Here is a 20253-nt window from a genome sequence, read left to right as displayed (position 1 = left end):
TACCAGTAAATCAACAGCTTTGCTTTTACACTCAATTAAAACAATCAACGATTAATGCAAGCTGGCCAGATCAAAAATATGCAGACTTAAAAACGGGATGCAACCTACTAGTAAGCACAAACATAGTAGGCAATTGATTTAACTGTGTATAACTGTAGTTATAACATGGCAGAACCAGCAGATGACTCCACCTGCTACTAGCCCTACTACACGGCAGCACCCCGCTCTCTTTCTGTGATGGAAACTTGCAAACATGCAAGGTAAAAAAAGTAAGACAAGACTGCTGCACCATGCAGTACTCTTTGATGTAGAAGTGAGCAGGTGTATGTGTTCAGCGAACACTGGTATATAGCCACAAAAGCAAATGTGTAACCACGTTGTGCACAAGGCTGAGGACACTGGCCTGACAGGAAGGAAGGCTGCGGGTGATAGCGCTTCTAATGTTAGCCACACTGGGCAAAGTATGACATCATTTGTACGTATCAGCACAGTGCAAAGGGAAGCATTTCTCACAGACATTTAAAACATCATTTGGTTTTTAAATAATGGTAATCTTAAATACACAAGCACTATTTGTATGGCAAATGTTTAACCCTGACCATTGGTTGTTTAAATACTCATAAAACATTCAAAACCAATGTTAACTAGTCACCACTTGCAACAGAGAGCAGCGTCTCCAGTAACGTGCCTGTCGAAATGTGAAACAAAGTCACAATTTCTACTTCTAAGACCATGAAGTCACAATGAAAGTTGACCTTTGAGACAAAATGTTATGCATTCATCCAGTTAGCATGTGTGTTAAATTCCGTCCTAGCTGCTAATGGGGTTGCTAAATTATGGCCGAACATGTGTTTTATGGTGCAGACCTTTTATTACCAACTTGTAATCATGACATGGAAATATCATGACGTAAACCTAGATAATCTAATCAGTTCATTCTTGAGTCCAAGTTATATCTGAAATACTTAAAAGAAACTTCCTCAAGGTTTATATGATCAGGGTCAAAAAACAAACCCACCACCCACAGCTGTCTTTGACCCAGAGGCATAAAAACATCTCTCTCAAAAAAATTTGTTTTTTGGCATTTTCCAAGAAAACATGAGCTCCATAAGTTCTGAGTGAGGGTGAGGGTGAGGTGACTACAAGTGGTGTGAGGCAGATTTTTTTAAAATAATAGTTCTCATTACATTTTACATAATTGGTTACACAACCTGCCACCCTCTGACTTTTTAATCTGGCACCTCACAGTTACACTCATTTGCTCTGCAAGACACAGAGACAACCACACACAGAAAATTTCACATTATTGGAAGTAACTTATAATGTTCAAATTAAAAACAAAACATTATTCATCACATTTTTCTCAGTTAATAATTTAGCTAGAAATTTAGGTTCTTTCAATGCAACCCATTCATCTCATTTGTTGGGCAGCTCAGTGGAGCTGACGCTTACTGAAAATAATAATGCAAGTTGCGGGCTTTGGTTTGTGTAGGTAACCCTTTAATGTCTAATGTATCAGTCCGACAGATGTAAGTAAACGTAGAGTGAGAGAGTGCACATAAAAAGCAGGTTGTGAAAGGATCAAACACGAAACCTTCACCTACAAGAGTGTGGTTTGTGTCTCGTGTAAGTAAATGTGGTCCAGCAACTCTGTTACTGTCTATCACTGCCTATTACAGTAAATCAGCACTATTTAAGTCTGTTATTTTTAGACCGACTACACTATTTTCACATTTAAAAACACTGGTTAGGCTGAGGCAAAAAAACAAAACAACAAACAAGGCCCAGTCTTGCCTGAATTTTAGAGCACATCCTTTTATTTTTAAAGACATATACGATAAGCTTATGCCAAAAGAAGCAGTGACACTACAAGACTGAAAATAGAGGACTATTAACTCGTTTGAACTTTGAGCTCACAGCTTTATTTGAAACAGGATGCAACAGTGCAGCAGGTGCCTGGCAGCAATGACGCACACATGCACTTTTCTTATTCACAGTATTTGAAAGTGTTTAAACCAATGAAAGACACTTTTCAACACTGGGGGGAAAATAGCAAAGTAAAACTTTACCAACAGGCAATGGAAGCCAGATTCAAGAGTCCAATATTGGGCAAAACTGACATGCTGTTTAATGTTTTGTTCCCTAAATTTCCTCTAGAAAAAAAACAAAAAAAACAAAAAAACAAAACAAAACACAGCTACGGTCAGTAAGTGCAGTGTATGCTTGCCTAATCCTTGTCATATACAAGTGTATACATTGTTTCACTTCCTCATCAAACCAAATTAACATCGGAGGTTTTGGATGCTGGCTAAAATGAGTCACTTTAGGTTTTACATTTGTAGCAGTAAGAGTTCACGAAACAGGTTTTATCTGCATATAAGGAAAGCTTACATAGCTAAAATGATGAGCTTAAAACGATGGGCTGTTAGACTAAACAGGTTAGAGGCCTTCAATGCTGTTCAAACTTCAAAAAGAGATGGAAAAGACAAGAAATTCCGCTTCTTTTTCCCAATTTTGCTACTTGAAAACAAACCTACACATGACTGAAAGAGTCAGGTAGGGTTAGAAGAAGGTGCCTCATCATGGTCCGATCTTTAGCAAAGCAGTTCCCAGAGCTTGTTTTACAATATCATAACTAGACATGTCTTCAGTCAAGACAGAAAACTGCATTATAAAACAAACTTCTTCATTTTTCCATCCTACTCACTTCTAATACAAACTGACAGTCGGATCATGTGTCTTTGGGATCTCTAATGAAAACATGAGCACAGGAGGAGACCTCCTTCACAAGTCTCGTATCTTGTGATGTGTAACACTAGCTGCTCTCCTCCTATCTGGGTGCTTCATGTTTCATGATGGGAGTAGGTTACCTCTCTGGGCTGGGTGAGAGGGCACATGTGTGCATGCCTGCAGGAAACATGAGGCTGCACGGACGGCAATAGAGAGTCAAAGGTGTTCTAGGGTGATTTCCTGACTATCTCAAGTCACACCAAACAACCTTACAGTTGATCTACCGTAAACCCTTATAAACAGACAGCAAATTGGACATTTAACTGTGATGTTTGTTTAAGCTGAACAGTTTGTTAGACAAGACAAATCAAATGAGCAAGACTTTCCAAAAAAAACAAAAAAAAACAAAAAACACAACAGCTTCTTGGTTGTCTGTAGCAGTTTCACTTAAATACAGGCTTTAAATGAAGTTATATTTACAACTCTAAACATAGAAAAGGGCCTTTGTGGTTGGAGGACGCAGCCAGTGTCATCTGTTTTTAAGTTTTACAACTAGGCTTCAACAACATGCAAAACACAAGTTAATTTTATCAAAACAACCACACGCTAAACTTCAGTCCCTTCATGTGAGAAAAACTCAAAACTGCAAGCCAGTCAATTCAGAAATCCATCCATCTGTCAAGCCTCACATCTCAATATTTGGACAAATAATTGAGTGTAATGATGCCCATTAAACTGATCAGAGCAATCAGGAATGCATTCAGATACTAAAAGCCATGAAGTTAAAATCTGGCTTAAACTGTGTCTGCCAAATTTGAGATCTGCCACAAAATATTCCATGTTTATGACACATCCATCTAGAGTAACTCATAAGCAGGAGTCAGGTTAATTTTCAGTAGTGGAAAGCCTTCAGTGCTGCTCTACATCCCAGTAAGTATTGAGGTATAAACTACAAATACCTCAATGAGAGACCAAAGCGAGCAATAATCATAAAACACACCTGTCTTCCATCTCATAGGCCTGATTCTACAGCCACAGGAAGAATGTAACGTGTGCATGTAGATCATTCGTGTGTTCATAATTTAGGACCAAGCATCTGCACGTTTCCCTTGTACAATTTTCACTGAGCATTATTATTACTACGCTTCAATAAATAAATATATTCATACAAAATGCCTCAGGTAAGCAGCTTTTCTGCCTTAGGCACAACTTGAAAGCAAACTCGAATCATCTCATATGCATGTCCAACATTTGGATGCTTCATCAAATTTGCACTGAAACAAACAAAAACAGAATATAACAATGCATACATACATCTACTACTACTACTAATAATAATAATAAATTCATAATGCCTATAAACAAAACAAAAATTGTAATGTTATTAGTTCACTTTGCCTTTTACGTGTCTTTTTGTGGACAGCGGGTTTCATTAAAATACAAGTGCAAAGAGCTGGAGAAACTATTCAAAGAAAGATTATGTCCGTTGACTTAACTTTGTACAGCAGTTGTAGCTACACTAGATAATTAGTTATTACTGCAGCTTGTTTTGATTGTATGATTGGTGGCTACTGGCATAGTTACTATACTGCACATAAAAAGGAAAAGTGTAGCCACTGTGATTTCATGCCTCTCTGTTGAGGCAGATGATGTTTCACTGTCAGCTGACACCATGTTTTGGACCCAGAGGAGACCATATTTGTACATGTGAGTGGAGACTGTACAGCTGAAATGCAGACCTGCATGTGTGGTACTTATTGCTAACAGGTTAACGTGTGTTTTATGGCATCATGTTTGTGTATTTGCAACCAATGCAAACGTACTAGCGTGCATTCTTCCAACAACTCAGCAGCATGTAGTTCGACATTTAAGCTGTAAAGCAAGCTTAAACAAGGAAGGGAGAGGCAGGGGAGTTTACCACAAAAGTGACAGGGGCTAAAAAACATCAAAGACTAGAAATAAAAACAAATAAAAATAAAATAAAACAGCATGAGAAGCACAGATACATTGCTCAAGTTCATCAGAAAGCAGACATGTCTGTGCAAACGATGCTCCGCCCCCTCCTCCCCCACTAACATGTAGCAGGTGAGAAAGACGACCATGTGTAGAGCTACTTTACAGCTGTAAATGAAAACATTGCTAACACTGACACGGGTTGGAAGGAGACTCTCTACCGTGGCAACAACACCAACTTAAATAAAGACATGAAAGACCACAAAAAAGAAAAACCCTTTATCCCAGAACAAACAGAAAAAGAAACGAAGCGAGGAGGAAGGAAATTAATCACACAGACCCAGACCCCAGCACAGACACAGCTCACCGTTACACTTCTTTCAGAGAGGCAATGAGTAACCAGGTACATAAGATCTTCAGCATTAGTTAATGTTAGTTTAGACTGATTACTACAGACTATATTCAGACATTAAAATAATAACAGTATGACAATATGTAAATTATTCGATTTTAAACAAAAAATGTATATATATTTTTACCTGAAACCTGATTTATGAAGAATGTCTGATTATAATAACCTTTAACTGTAACCTACAAGTCTTTAGGCACTACTGTCCTGTATTTACTTTTGGTATCGGATTGATACCGAAAGACTCAGACGGACTGCAAGTCACAGACACCAACATCCTTTGTCAGATAATTACAGTGAAAATATTTGAAATGGCACTGAAACAAACAAACATTGCTCACAGGTCCAGTTCAGTGCGTCGAATTAATAAAGGTGAGGCCTCGCAAGTAACTAAGGTTACAGCTCCTTTGTCACGGTAGCTGCCAATCAAAACAGGCACATCCCTAAATTTAAGCCTTCAGATGAGTGTTGCACAGGGTAGTATTCTAGAGAAAAATACTTTTGTTTAATTTGGGGTCTTACTCACTTTTGGAACCTGTGGCCATTAGAGGAACTGGAATTTTTGACACTACCATGATGGCTTTAATTTCATTTTTTTAAGTTGCTGATGGATATGAAAGCCCGTTTCCGCCACACAAAGAAAAAAATTTCGAGAAAATAACTCAAAATTTCAAGTTATTAACTACACATTTCGAGAAAAGTAGCTCGAAATTTTGACTTTTCTCCAAATTTTTAGTTAATGACTCAAAATTTCGAGTTAGCGCTGCCAATCAGTAATCTACGTGAATGACGTCATTTCCTTGTTACCCGGAAACTGAAGCCCTCAGCTACAAATGCTACAGCTAAGCTACCAATATTACAGCCAGTCATGAATGCACAAATTGCTGATTATTTTCAGCATGGCTTCACAAATGATGAAATCCTTGTGTTATTAGCTGAACAACATGGCGTTACTATCAGCAAACGTACTCTCAAAAGCGCCAATTTGTTGCGATCCAGTTTTGAGGGTGCATACCACGTAGATTACTGATTGGCAGAGCCAACTCGAAATTGCCCCAAAAATGTGTATTTTTTGGGCAATTTTGTGTCACCCCTAGTCAGTGGCAACTTGTTGGACTGGAAAACACAGTCCAACAAACACACACACCACGAATACCAACCACAGACTTTGTTCACTTGACGCGCGCACACACAAACACCAAGTGTTTGCTACTTGTCTGACCTTCTCAAAAGGGAAGTATTGCTTTTTTCACAGTCTCATTTTTCCATCTGTCTCTCTTTTTCAGACACAGTGAACAGAACTCATGAACTGCTGTTGCCATCTGAGCAGAGCAGCTCTGTGTGTAAGCTTGACTGAAGACACCCTCATAACCGTCTGTGTGAGGTTTCAAGAATCTCCTCCATTTCATTCAGAGGGCACTCAGACACAGGACTCACCTCTGTTTGGGCCGTGTAGCTTGACTGGAGACTGTTGAAACCAGACGACTGTAAAACAGAAAGAGTGTCGTTTCAGACTACTTGCAATGAAACGATCGCATTTGAGGTTCAAAGCAACAGCAGGTGTTTGTGTGCATCTCAGGCTCTCACGTACTATACTGGCTTTCTGGTCACTCACTAAAATGGGGCTCTAATGCATGTGCAAGTGCCTCCTGAGCACTGTGTAATTGGACTTTGGCATGGGTCCATGTCACGAGACTCCACAGGGGGGGTTAAAAAGCAGCGTGTATCATTTGCTGAACTTCAAATGAACACAAACACAGAAAGTCTGCCTGCAGACAGTATGAATTCTCAGAAACTGTAATGATTAACAACAGGCAGCAAGGGACCCAAATATTCAACCTAACAGGGCAGCTCTTGTTTAAAGTCAAGAGAAGGATTGGAATAATCACAATCATCCTCACAATTCTTCCTTCATCATCGACATGCTGTCGTTATTGCCATCAATTTACCCTCAACAATAACCTTCCAGGTAATAACAGGGCAGGCAGTCCCAGCATGTCCTGAAGTAATTCCTAAAACGCCACACTTTCCCCCTAGAATCAGAGTTTTACGACTCAGAAAATTATGAGAAAATTGCATTTACATTTAAACCAATCAGACTCAGATAAAAATAAACAAACAAACAAACTCAGGTAATTTGTGCTAGTAAATGATCAGATATGATTAGCATTATTACATTATTGTAATGTCATACTGAAGTGATGGACAACAGTAAAAACCCTTCGCAATTACCCAAGTTAAAGAATGACTTGTAACCTCAGGGAGTCATGAAATGATCTCCTTATCGCATTAAGAGAGATAAGACAGGATGCTTATTTAAAAAAAAAAAGTTTGCAACACAGCTGAGACCTTATGACTTTAGATATGAGGCTTTGTGGTAAGTTTCACTTATAGTCCAGTATTTTGTTTCACAGTGATGAAGATGTATCCCAAATGGGGGAAGAAGAAACACGAAACAATCACGCTGGTTGGTTACAGTAGCTTAGATGTGTAAAAGAGGGGAACCTGCCCTTTGCTGCCAAAAAGCCAATCTAAGATCTCAATCACTTTGAATTGCAAAACCTTGCAAGAGGCGTCCGATGCTCCTGTCAGTTTGGCTGCACTTCCTGTTCACAATAATATTCTTATCAGCTCGTGATGTGTGACCAGTTTGCAGAACTTTCATACAGAGAGCTCTTTTCTGAGAAAAATTATTAAAAGCACCTGTGTGTGTACATCAGCTGGCACCAGTAGGATAATGCACAGAGCTGTATCAATCCAAGCAGAACTACAGCGTTTAGCACGGATCCTCATCGGGTCCAGAGTCAAAATGCTCCCACTGGTAAAACCTGATGTACTGAAATGCCTACCAGCTCTCAGGACATAACCTCTTGATCCACCACTAAATATTAAACATTTGATTTTATTTCTTTTATGTAGGTGGATTTTCTTCCATTTAACATGTGCTCATTAGAGACCTCCAGCTGTCAAGAGGAGACTATATTGAGCTTTAATTACACACAGTTCTCATAAACTTTATAGAGTCTTTGACAAGTGGCATTTATAACCAGAGCATTAATGAGATCTAGCTCACAATTCACAAGCTACTGCCTGTAAAAACAGCAAATGTAACCTTGACCTTGAGCACAACTTGGGTAAAGATCCGTTTGATAAGGTCACTGGTCCTTCACCAAATTGAGGACAAGTCCTCAGACCCCATTAAGTCTTAGGGGAGATGGTTTTGCAGTGATTTGAGTTTGTGCCACACAGCAAGGAGCTGCTGGGCTCAAACACCTTTTCTGAGGAGTCTGGCTGCTCTGTTTGGCTTTCCTGTCCAACTACTGCTTAAACAGGTGAGTCTAAACTGGTTGACGGTCTATTAGCAGTCTGATGGACTGTTGACCTGTCCATGATGTAACCCACCTTTCACCCTATATCTAAAACTGCCCATTTTTCTTCTTTAATGTTGCTGTGCATTTTGACTGCTGATTTAGTATATCACAAAAAAAAGTTATCTTTTTACCCAGACTATTTTGTCCTCATAATCACTGAAAGCTATAATCGCCACTGAGATTAAGCTCAGAATAAATGGCCCAGTCCTAGTGGATTCGGGACGTTTATAGAACAAGAATTTCCAGAGGCATTACTAAATGTTTCCTTGTTCTTATTTTGTATTAAAGCAGCATTCAGACTTAACAGGATGCGTGCATTTCTGTGACTTCCTGTGTAAACTGTTGGAGTCCCAACTGCAGCTTCTGGTCACTGCCACCTTGTTACTGACTGCTCTTTTAGCTGCAGTACAGCTAAGGTGATAACAAAGAAATGGTTAAGTGATTATGAGGTCAACTGACCTTTCTGCTCACAATCACCACTGCAGTGACTTTATTTCTACGCATGATATCACTTCCATGCAGGCCAAGCTGCAGCCGTAGCATAAAATAATATAGCAGATGAGTGTGTGATATAACCATGTTGCAGCTGATGATATAACAAGCTCTGCAGGCAGATTCACGCTCCACAAAACAAAATGCAATCCATCGTCTCAGAGCTCCTCAAAGAGACAAATAAATGAAGGGGGAATGCAACAAGGAGACAACTAAGGCGACTAGGTGAGGATGAGATTGAGATGCAGAGAATGCACTCTCATGTGTGCAAAAGTAGAAACTATTTACAGAAACACTGCTTTTATTTTAAATTACTTTAATTACTAAAGCTAGAAATAACAGCCCAGAGAACATATGCAAGAAGTGGGATCTCTCTTTAGCCAGCCTTGGGCATGCCTTCATCCACACTTTGTCAGGTGAAGACAAATGACAATTAAGGCCTTGCAGGACCAAGAGACTCTTGCAATGTCCAAAGGGTGTAAAAATATACAGAAGGCCACTCAACGAGGGAGTCACTCTCTACAAGTCACATTTGTGTGTGCACACAACGATGCGGTGCAGATACATGGTCTGACTTGTAGTAGTGGACCAGCAGATGATTAATCAGTGTTTTAAAGGCACACGAGCTGCCGAGTCCTACCCTGTTTGTGTGTCTGGGCATTAACAGGAATCCCATGTGTGTGCAACACCACAGTGAATATGCAACATAACACAAAAGTGAGCTATTTTCTGTCAGGAAGAAAACAAACTGCACTTCTGAACCACAGCTTCCTGCAGCGAGGCAGGAAAACGAGCACTGATCTGCCTTGCTCAAAGGCACTTCATAATGGATTTAAGTGAGATCTCTGATATCATTCCCAGTTTTTTTCTTGTTAAACAGGTAGTTCCTAGTAGCTCCTTTTGGGGAAAACCCATTCCTGTTGATGATCATATGACTAACACAACCCTACTGAGTCTAAGAAAACTATATTTCTCTACCCCGAATACGAGGCCCTACAGTATAAGCTGTACATGGGGTTCACAGCAAGCGAGATTAAAGGTTTGCTTAGCTGTTGCACAAGTCACATACTTGCAGTTTGATTAAAAAAATAAATAAATAAATAAAAATGTTCCACTCCTGGCTGAATTGCAAACACAGTCAGGTATAACTGCTCCAACAGCGGAAAAAACTCAGCAGCTGATCATTTTTACTGCTGTTGTCACCGTGTTTGTAAGGATAATCAGGATAATCTGATCTGCTTCTTCAGCGTGTACGGCTTAATAGGAAAAAGTGATTTTTAGGCTTAAAAGCAACTCAACCGGTGCGACACAGCGGACTAATTTAGAGGTCGAATTATGACTGCAGATAGAAATCTGGGTGAGCGATGACTTTGTTGGTCAGACTTTGGAGCAGACAGACAGGCTCAACGATAAACTTGTTGGATAATCAGTAGGCCTGCCAAACTGAGAGCCTGACCCCCTGCAGAAGCCTGCAGCAGTTTCACTTCTCTGACACAGTCACTAACAGGTTTTAAAGCAGAGTAAAATAGAGTAGAAGAGACAGATAAAGATTTGAATAATGTAGATGAGCACGAGGCGAACTGCTGTTACTGGCCTATCACATATATTGGCACATCTGTTAGTCGAGATACACAGATATGAAGGACATGCACGGACATTTGTATTGTTTTTTTTTTTTGTTTGTTTTTTTTAAATAGAGTGGCTGTAGCCCTCAGCAATATCTGCAGCACATGCAGCAGAGTACATCACAGCTTAGCAGACTATGGGCACCCTGATGGCTTCCGATTACCTGTATGCCTGCAAGCAGTTGGCTGGTTAAAAGAAATGCAATGTTTATGGACAGCCACAAAAAACAGACAAAATTATAGCTGCTTAGATGCATGTTTTAATTGATTTAAAAGACTGTGTAGGAGGGCACTAATATTTTTTGTGCCATTTTATGTCCTATACGCTACCTTTCACTGTATTTGCTGCTTTTTTAAATATTGTGTTTGTATAGCTTGAACCAGATTTGATATAAATGGGTCTTCGTAGTTAAATAAAGTGAAAAAGCATTTGCCTCCCTCTAGACTTCTTCCTGTTTTTGCTTGATACGTGTGCATGTTTCAGCTCAAATACATTTTACATATCAGGCAAAGATAAACCTAGTAAAGAAAAATCTGATTTTAAATCATTTGTTATGCGTTTCACGTTACTGTGGAGGAATTTTGGCTCATTCTTCTTTGCAGAGTTGTTTTAAATCAACCACACTGGAGAGTTTTCCCAAGTATGAACAGCCTGTTTAAGGTCAAAGCATCTCAATCAGATTCAAGTCTATTTGGAGGTGGACTTGGTGTGTTTTGGAAAATTTGCATAACCAAAGCGAGCTTGAGTTTCAGGACACAAACTGATGGCCGGACATTCTCCTTCAGGATTTTCCAGTATAGAGCAGAATCCATAATTACATCAATCACGGGACGCTGTCCAGGTCCTGAAGAAGCAAAGCAGCCCCAGACCATCACAGTACCATGTTTGAATGTTGATCATGTTTACACAGGAAGTCACAGAAACACACATCATGACGTTCATTTTGTGAAATGCTGTGTTAGTTTTATGCTGGATGTAACAGGACTCAGACATTTTAAAGCGTTCAACTGGTGCACTCTTGGAGTATTTTTTTTATTTTTTTTTTAAAATAGGCTGGCCACTCCTGGGAAGGGTCAACACCATTTCAGGTTCTCTCCATTTTTGGATAATGGTTCTCACTGTCCTTCGCTGAAGTCTCAAATCCTTAGAAATAACCTTTTCCAGACTGAAGATGTCAACAACTTTGCTTCGCATCAGTTCTTCAGTTTCACTTTAGATTGTGAGACGAAGAGTTTCTTTTTGAGATCTTTTAGCCTTCTTCATGTTGTCAGACAGGTTCTAGAGAAGCGATTTCACGAGTCAACAGACCTGGCAGTAGGGCTGGGCCATATTATACCTTCACGGTAATACCGGTATAATGTTAGGCAACGATAGGAAAATGAAATATCGCGATAGAATGGGAGTAAAACGCGCATGCGCAGTGCCTTTGTTTTCATACGCACATGGCCGATTGTTGAGTGAAACAGATGAACCAGAATTGGTTTGTAAAAATGGTGCAACTTCCGTGATGTGGAACTGGTTTGGTTGTTGTCCGTCAGATACACGACAAAGCACATTTTTTTGCAGAACATGCAAGCGGCCGTCATTATTGTCATATTTGTCGGACTAAGATGCTCTTATATGTGGGAGTAATCTGGGTCCTAAACTCCGTATGTTTCAGGTCAAACAACACTGCAGCATCACTGAGAGTTAAAAACTGTCTAAATTCTTTCATCTTTAATAAAACGATCAACATTGCTGCTTTACCAGGTGTAACTATAAAGTTTAACTTCCAGGCATCCATGAAAACAAGTTATTACATTTAACGGAGTTAGAAGTTAGCAGGAAGCTAGCGGAAGTTAGCTCGCTAGTTTCGCTAGTTACCTAAACATGATATAGCATGTTCTGACTGAGAGATTTCTGAAAAAATTCAAACGTACAGCTCTGCTATCACTTCCAACACAAATGAAGACAGGAAACTAAACAGCAGTGACGTTTGTAGGGTTACTGAAGTTGGGCTAGCTGCTATATAATGATGTGCTACGTGATCGCTAGCGACACAGCTATGTTAGCATAACATAAACAGTGAAGCTGGAGGACGAACACTAACACTTTTCCACTTATAAAAGTTAACGTGAAGGTTCCTCATGGTTAGAGACAAATGCAATCGCATGGCAGGATGCTGTACACGGACCAAACTTCAGTCAGGAGAACAACTGAGATAATCCATCCACAATACGAGGTTAGTCATTAATATACTGCAACAACATGGGAATAGAGCAGCTGCCAGAGAATTCAACATTAATGAATCAATGGTACAGAAGTGGAGGAAGCAAGAAGAATGAGTTTAATAAAGTTTGATTTATCTGACTGCTTTGTTTCGCTTAATGTGCCTTATAATCCCGTGCACCTTATGGTCCGAAAAATGCGTACTGCACACTGCAGTTTAATGTTGCAAAGCACCTCTTTTTAACTTCAGTGGATATTATACATGGTTATGCTCAGGATATGTCAGCCCATTTCTACTGGAAATGTCTTTTGGTTAAACTTTCAGCAAGGAATTTGCATTTGCACTGTTACATTTTTATAAAGCTTTAATGTACATAAAAACCAGCTTCTTGTTTAAGTGAAAATAAATGGAAGGTTGTCTTTTTGCGCTAGTAATGTTGTGGAGTTGTATTTTGTCTCGCATCAATTATATCGTCAGTTATATCGTTATCGCAAATTTTCAAATATATATCATGATAAATATTTTTGGCCATATCGCCCTGCTCTACCTGGCAGTAATTAGGCCTGGGTGTGGCTAGTTAAATTGAACTCAGCTGGCCAAAAAAAAAAGTGGTTAATCACATGGGGGCAATTATTTTTTTTACGTAACTTCAGGTAGATTTGGATAGCTTTTTCTCTTAATAAATGATATCATGACTTAAAAACTGTATTTTGTTTCACTCAGCTTATCACTGTCTAATATAAAAATTTGTTGACCTGAAACATGCAAGTGTGAGAAATGTGCAAATAAATTAAAAAAAAAAAAAAAAGCAGGCAAATACTTTCACACAGCAGTTTAGCTTGAATAGTAAATCAGTCAGAGCCTAACAAAATGCCATGCAATAAACGGTATTACTATAAAGGTGATAGTTAAGAGCAACCCTACTTGCCTATTTTATTTTTTATACAAGTTTGATTGCTTTCTCAGTTGATTTTTTATCTTTTTACTTGCTATAGAAATACTGTTAGAAAAGATTGTACTAAAAATCTTATTCTTAATAACATTGATGTGGAAGATTTAAAAATAGCAAAGAGGTAGAGGAAGTAAAACACAGGCTAAAAATGTCAACGTTTGCATTACTGTGAAGTAAAGCTCGGTCCACTATGAGTGGGGAAACACATGCAGCTAATTTTGATGCTAGCTGGCATGTAGCTGGAAGCAGCCACTGTGCTTTCGGGCAGTCTTCGTGGTTATCTTGGTTCATATACAGACAGTCCTCCTCCCTTCTGCCAGGCTATATGTTAGCTGAGCCACCGGCAGGCATAACAGCCCACACAGCTGTCTTTAACCCCGAAACCCTGATTACTGCCGTCTAAACGCGCCGTGCAGTCGCTCAGTCTTACCTCTTTGACTGCGAAGGCGGCTCCAAGTCCACAGACAGAGCTCAGGCGCGCTTTCTAAGCGTAGTTTATAATGAACTTGAGCTAGCCAGCCTTGTCCATTGTCTGGAGGAGATGCTGAGTATCTGCTCGCCAGTGTTTCAAGCATTAGCCTTTCCCTTTCTGTCTCTCACTGTAAAAATACTACTTCGGCCCCCTTACCGTAAACCGCCGCATAAAGGCGCAGTTATATTTTCAGCAAATAATCGCCATCGATGGTTGGCAAATAGGAAAGAAGACTAGGGTCACACATGAATACAATAAGTATTTCGAAAGTCAAAAAACGAGAAAATACAGGGTTAAAATTTTAAATACCATCACGACGAATAGGATATAATCAGAAACGCCGGGGGGAGAAATAAAAAGAACTTTACTTACCTCTAGTGGACGTGAAAACTCACTACAGGAAAACCCAACAACTGCTTTGCGCATTCGTGAACACTTTACGGTTACAACGCAGCGTGACGGACATTAAAACAAACGTGAGGAGCACCAATCGGCTCCCAGGAGAGGCGGGACCCGTATGGATAACAGACCTAAAAAAATCTCCCAGTCTATTTTTATTAACGGACACGTTTGCTGATAATTACATGACTGGCTATAAGAAACGATATGAGAATGTGAATGCGTAGGACACATTGGAAGGAAGATGCTGTCTGCCGAGCTGGAAACACACTAAAGTAAGTCACAGCCAGCGATTAGCACAATGCTATTAGGCTGTAACAGCTAGCTCTAATTGCAGTGTTTTTAATCTGACAATGAATACAATTATGGCATTAAATTATTATTTCAAAGCGGCCATCAGCGAAATGTTGTTTGATGCTGCAACGGAGAGCATAGCTGACACCAAATAATCCAGTTAGTTCTGATTCCTGCCTTGCTGTCAGTTTTTAAATCCACGTTTTATGCTACAAAAGCATGCATTTATCATTATTTAACATATTTTCTGATTATAACACGTGCACATGTGGTCTGTCTGTGTGCAGCTTCTGTCTGTCTCCTCCTCTGGTCTCCACTGAGTGAGATGTCTCTGGCTCAGAGGGTTTTGTTGACCTGGGTCTTCACCCTGGTTTTCCTCATTATGCTGGTGCTCAAATTGGATGGAAAGGTAACAGTTTTCATAGCTTCATCAGCAATCTCCACCCAGTCTCCATCCAGTGACACATTCCTCCCAACAACCTCAACTATTAGCATCTTCTCCCTTTCCTCTCTACAGGTGCAGTGGAACTGGTTCCTCATCTTTCTCCCTGTCTGGGTTTTTGATGGCATCCTCATCCTCATGCTCGCCATCAAGATGGCAGGCCGCTGCAAGCCGGGATACGACCCGCGCAACGGCTCTCCAGACCTGCGCCTGCGTAGCTGGTACCTGACAGCCATGCTGCTGAAGCTCGGCTTCTGCCTGACGCTGTGCGCCAAGCTGGAAAGGCTGGCCGACGTGAAGCTGACGTTTGTGTGCATACCACTGTGGACCATGTTAATGGGGGCGCTGGTGGAACTGGGGTTGAATATCTTTCCTGAAAGGAGAGAGGCTTAGTAGCCGCCTAAGATCTCAGCGTGATTTGCATCACCCTCGACAAACCTGTGTAAAAACACGAAGGCAGACATTGGGAGGAGATTTGTGTTTATCTGGTCTCGGCTTTGTGAAATAGGAGCTTAGCCTGATTATGTTTCCAGAGAAGAATCAAATCTCCACATCAGCTATCAGTATTACTGTTAAGAACAAGAGACTTTGTGTAGGCAGATCACACAGTTGGAAGTGCACAGATTTCGTCATAACTTACTCGGAAAATGTGGCCTGACCTTCATCACACTCACAACTGCAGAGAAGCACAATCTGGCTAAACTAATGAAGCACAAACTGGATTTTGCATGATGTTATAAAAGATGAAATCACTCCCATGCCCAGGCTGGAGAATGGACGTGAATCTGAAAAAGCACCTCAATGAGATCAGAGAGCAAACAAAGCCTGGTTCTTGATAAAAATCTGCCTTTTTAAAGAAAACCTGGAAGGGGTGAACCACGCTTTCGTTTCGGTGACTTTCCCAGGAACTTAGAAGCATTTGCAGGTTCACAAAACTGGAAAAATGTTTTTCGAGTCACACTAAGAAGAACTCTCAGAGGATATTCAGGAAAGCTGCCACCTTGCCAGGGAGGTGAAAAAGAAACCAAGGGTAATGACAAAAACACCTCCAAACAGCTGAATAAAGTTTACCATAAGAAAAACACTTAAGAATGATGTTATTGGAAGAACTTGAGGAAGAAAAGCACACTACAATACATGCCATATTTGGAAAAGACTATATCTGAGCACTCAGTCTTTTGGACAACAGTAAATAAAAGCTCACCCCAACAGCGAAGCACGGTGGAGGTACCATCATGGTTTGGAGCTGCTTTGCTACCTCACAGCCTGGACACCTGTCAGAATTTATCACCTTAACCCGAGTGGACATTGTTGGTGCTAAAGGAAGTGCAATGGGCCTGGACTGTGAGCGATCACGCTGTGTTTTTTATACAAATATATACATGCTAGTTTAGTCATATTATAATCTTAAACCTTTCTTGCAGCTGTGGGTGTTCAGGCCTCATCAGTGTTCATCAGTAGAGCTGGGACTCTACTGAGCTGCTACTAAGTCATGTAAACATGGCAAAAATAGCTGAAAGAGGGCCATATGGGAACAGCTGTATCTGTAAAACTACTGTGAAGCCAACACTGGAAGCAAAAAGCCCAAAACATCCTCTGATGCTTTGTGTTTTTATGGATTGAAAATGTCCAGTATTGTTTTTCTAAAGTTTCTTTTTGCTGAATGTAAATGACGGCAGCTGCACAGGCAGGAACTGAATCTACTTCCTGTGTAACTATCACGCTCGCTACAAACTACGGTGTAAATTTTTGACTTGTTTTCCAGGTTTATTTTTTAAAACCTTTAAAAGACAGCAGCGAGCTTAGCTGCAAACACAGAAGTGGGGGATTTAAGAAGCATCTGATGTGCCATTTTCCACAGGCTGCCCTCTCTGCCTTATACAAGTTCTCTTTTGTACTTTCATCATCATGTGTTCTCTTTAACTCAGTCTCTGCACTCAAGTCCAAAACTCTGATCACAAATAAACCTTTGTGTGGTTAAAAAAAAATTACAGTTTTAGCCACGAGAGCACCGAGCTGATTCCAGTTTCATAGTTTCATAGTCGGTTGACTCTGTGCATGGGTGAAAATGTATTTAGCGCCATCGGTTGTTTCCTTGTGTTATTTTGCATTGAAATTTCGAAATTGCATGCATGTGTTATAATAATAAACTAGTGATTTACACTACACTGTGTGTCTCAAAACGATGCTTAAAAAGTGGTTCCAAATTGAAGGTTGGCATCAGTTAGAGCTTGTTGAAAACAAAGTATTGTGGTTGGGAAAATCCCTCTGGGACGTAACCTGAAATGAACCGTGAGGCAGCCAATCAGCTAACAGCAGGGTGTGCGTGCACGCTCTTACACATTAGCTCCTCTGAAACGCACGCACGAGTTTATCTGGCGTTACGTAACACTCTAATTTAATGGTTTATGACAGGATTTTAAAGTTTAGATGTATTTGTATTGTGAAAAAAAACTAACTATGAGAAACTATCCAAAAACACCTTTAAAGAAGATGGAAAAGGCAAGTATCTCATTTTATTTTATGCGACTAAATGTTATAGCACCTTTTTTTTTGCTTCACTTAATGAGCAGCTATGTTTGCAGGTTAATTTAGCTCTTGAATGCTTTATCTTCACAGCAGTTAAGCTCTGATTAAATAAAAGGTTATCTAAGAAACAAATGTATCCAAATGTATTTTGTTTGACATTAATCAGCACACAACTTCTCATCTTTATCTTGTAGGAGGGGAGCGCACATCAAAGCACTTGCTGCTGCGTGAGAAAGAACATTTTCACATGGCTCTCTGAAGTTCTCTGAAAAACTAAATACGCCCAGTAATAACTTGAAGTCATCATTTCCTGTATGACTTTATCAGTGTCTCACATCATTGTGGAGGAATTTCGGTCCAGTCTTCTTCAATCTCGCTGCAGTATTTTAGTTCTGTTGAGTTCTGGACTTTGACTTGCTCCGGTCCTGTGGATGCAAAAGGAGCTCAAATCAACATCCCTCCATCGCCGTGCTTCACAGTCGGGAAGAGGTGTGTGTTTTTCACCGAACATCTCCATTTTGTTCTCGTCTGTCCATGAACATTGTTACAGACGTCTTTTGGACTGTCCAGATGTCCAAAGAGACTCCAAATAAGCCATATGTGTTCAGCCCTTTTCTAGTTGCACTGTCATTCATTTAAATATTTCACATCCTAACTGAGTCCTGTTGTGTGTCTGTTTTATAGAGGTGCTCACACTTGCTGATGATCAGTTAATCAAGAGCATTTAATTAGCAGCACCTGCCTGCTAACTACCCCTTAATTCCAGTGGAAGATGTAAGCATGTACTTTGAGTTTCACACACTGCTTCTGCATTTTGGCTCAGTTTATGTTAAGTAATAATTGTACCTGTTTGTAAAACTAGCTCCAGTTTACTTTTTAATGAGTAGCTCATGTAGGACAGGCAGCATTATAAGGAGCAGGTTTTTACCTGTTCTAAGACATTTTCTGCAGGTTCTTACTGTTAATAAATTAACTTATTGCATTGGTTTTGGTTTGTACAGTTTCCCAACGTGCAAAAACGTTTCTCTTACTGGAGTAATTAGAGTAGCAGTTAGTTAAATATGGGGAAGCAATAGTGCATCTTTATTAGCAATCTTGTGGTGTAATATGTAACAATATCACTCTTTAATGCCATTTGGCAGTTTTTGCTTTACTAGTTTTGTTGTTTTCACTTGTATTTGTGTATTATATTCAGCATTCTACATGCAGTTCTATTGAATTAAATCTATTTCTTGACTTATTGAGCTCCTTTAATGTATTTTTCCTATTGAATTAACTCATTTTAGTATCATTTGTGTTTTAACTGTTCCACTTTATTCTAATAAACCATTTATTTAGTTTATGTTTAATATTTTGGCTGTTACAACACAGGAAATTCCCAACTTTTGCAATAAATATAGTACATCTTATCCTATCTGCAGAGTACATAAGGATTATTTCACATTTCATGCTACATAAAAAAGCAATGAACAGAATAAAATTAATAGCACCCGCAGTAATTTACTAAATGAAAGAATACCATGTGCTCACTGACTGAGTGCATTCACAGTTGAGTGAGTTGGTTTATCATGAATGATCCAAAACTAATTTCACTGTCTCTGCAACAACTTCCTGCCTCGATCCTGCACTTTAAAGGTCAGCTGAGCTCCTCTGGCAGGAAAGGATGAAGAGAGGAGGGAGGAAAGGCTCTTCTTAGCTGGATTTGACCCGACACACAGCAGCCTTGAATCACAGAGCTACTGCATTGTGTATGTGTCGTCTACTCAAATCTGGACCGTTAAAAACTGCTGAGCTCACTGCCGTAGACTGCAGTGAGGGGGCGGCTTGCATAACAGGGAAACAGAAGCCGAAAACACAGGCAGGTGTATGCTGGACAGAGGTGGAGGAATGGCTTTGAAAATAAGAAAGATGCTTTCAGTAAATTTCAAAGTCAGATGAGTGTCTGTAGGTTTTAAGCACATTCACAAAGCCTTATAAAGGACTCGCATGGCTAAAGTGTAAAGTTACACTTAACACATGAGTGATGCTTTAAGTAGTATTTTTTTTCTTTACAGTGGCTGCTACTATTTGAAAAGAGTTGCAGATATTCTAAGGATGTGACTTCACTTCTAAGGAGCTTTAAAGTGTCTTTTGGGCCCGTTGAATTGATTATTTTTTAGCATCAGGCCTCCCACTGTTTGCAAACACTTTTAACATATCATCTTCAGAGTATGTCAGGGTAGTGTTGACGGTTTTATATTTCTGCCCCCAAGTGGACAAAAAAAAAAATTCAGTTATTGCAGGAAGTTTTGTGGAAGCTTACTAAAAAATGCAATTATTGACATAAACTGTATATAAAAGATGGTTGCACCTATAGTGAACACTCATTTAAAAGC

At 39.8% G+C, this 20253-nt stretch overlaps 2 protein-coding genes across 4 annotated transcripts in view; one reads left to right on the top strand and one right to left on the bottom strand.

Annotated features, from left to right (window-relative positions):
* LOC308399488 (protein PHTF2) overlaps positions 1-14356 on the bottom strand; it is a 52371-nt gene extending 38015 nt beyond the window's left edge. The window contains exons 1-2 of one of the 2 annotated variants that reach the window (XM_080886786.1): positions 14173-14356; positions 6530-6577 (exon numbers count right to left, since the gene is read on the bottom strand). The gene's annotated coding sequence lies outside the window, so the exon portion shown is untranslated. The remainder of the gene's footprint in view (positions 1-6529; positions 6578-14172) is intronic. The other variant, XM_080886785.1, reaches the window with a different exon arrangement.
* A 364-nt stretch (positions 14357-14720) lies between these two features.
* LOC308399753 (transmembrane protein 60-like) lies at positions 14721-17512 on the top strand. Of its 2 annotated transcripts, none has more exons than XM_080887191.1 (3): positions 14721-14888; positions 15195-15316; positions 15425-17512. In XM_080887191.1, the coding sequence occupies exons 2-3, from the start codon at positions 15233-15235 to the stop codon at positions 15740-15742; spliced, it is 402 nt and encodes a 133-aa protein (XP_080743317.1). In that variant the 5' UTR covers positions 14721-14888; positions 15195-15232; the 3' UTR covers positions 15743-17512. The 2 variants fall into 2 exon arrangements, with proteins under 2 accessions (XP_080743317.1, XP_080743318.1); XM_080887192.1 differs by having other exon boundaries at positions 14876-14888; positions 15400-17512.
* The last annotated feature ends 2741 nt before the right edge of the window (positions 17513-20253 follow it).

Source organism: Rhamphochromis sp. 'chilingali' (genome assembly GCF_963969265.1).
Source record: "Rhamphochromis sp. 'chilingali' genome assembly, chromosome: 7".
Taxonomy (NCBI): Eukaryota; Metazoa; Chordata; class Actinopteri; order Cichliformes; family Cichlidae; genus Rhamphochromis; species Rhamphochromis sp. 'chilingali'.
The sequence above is the reverse complement of the archived record's forward strand: the minus strand, read 5'-3'. Positions and strand labels throughout refer to the sequence as shown.

Bases quoted from the DNA above. Each gene is read 5' to 3' on its own strand.
- LOC308399753 (XM_080887191.1), top strand. From the start codon at position 15,233: ATGTCTCTGGCTCAGAGGGTTTTGTTGACCTGGGTCTTCACCCTGGTT. The intron at 15,317-15,424 runs GTAACAGTTTTC...TCCTCTCTACAG, and splicing joins TGCTCAAATTGGATGGAAAG to GTGCAGTGGAACTGGTTCCT.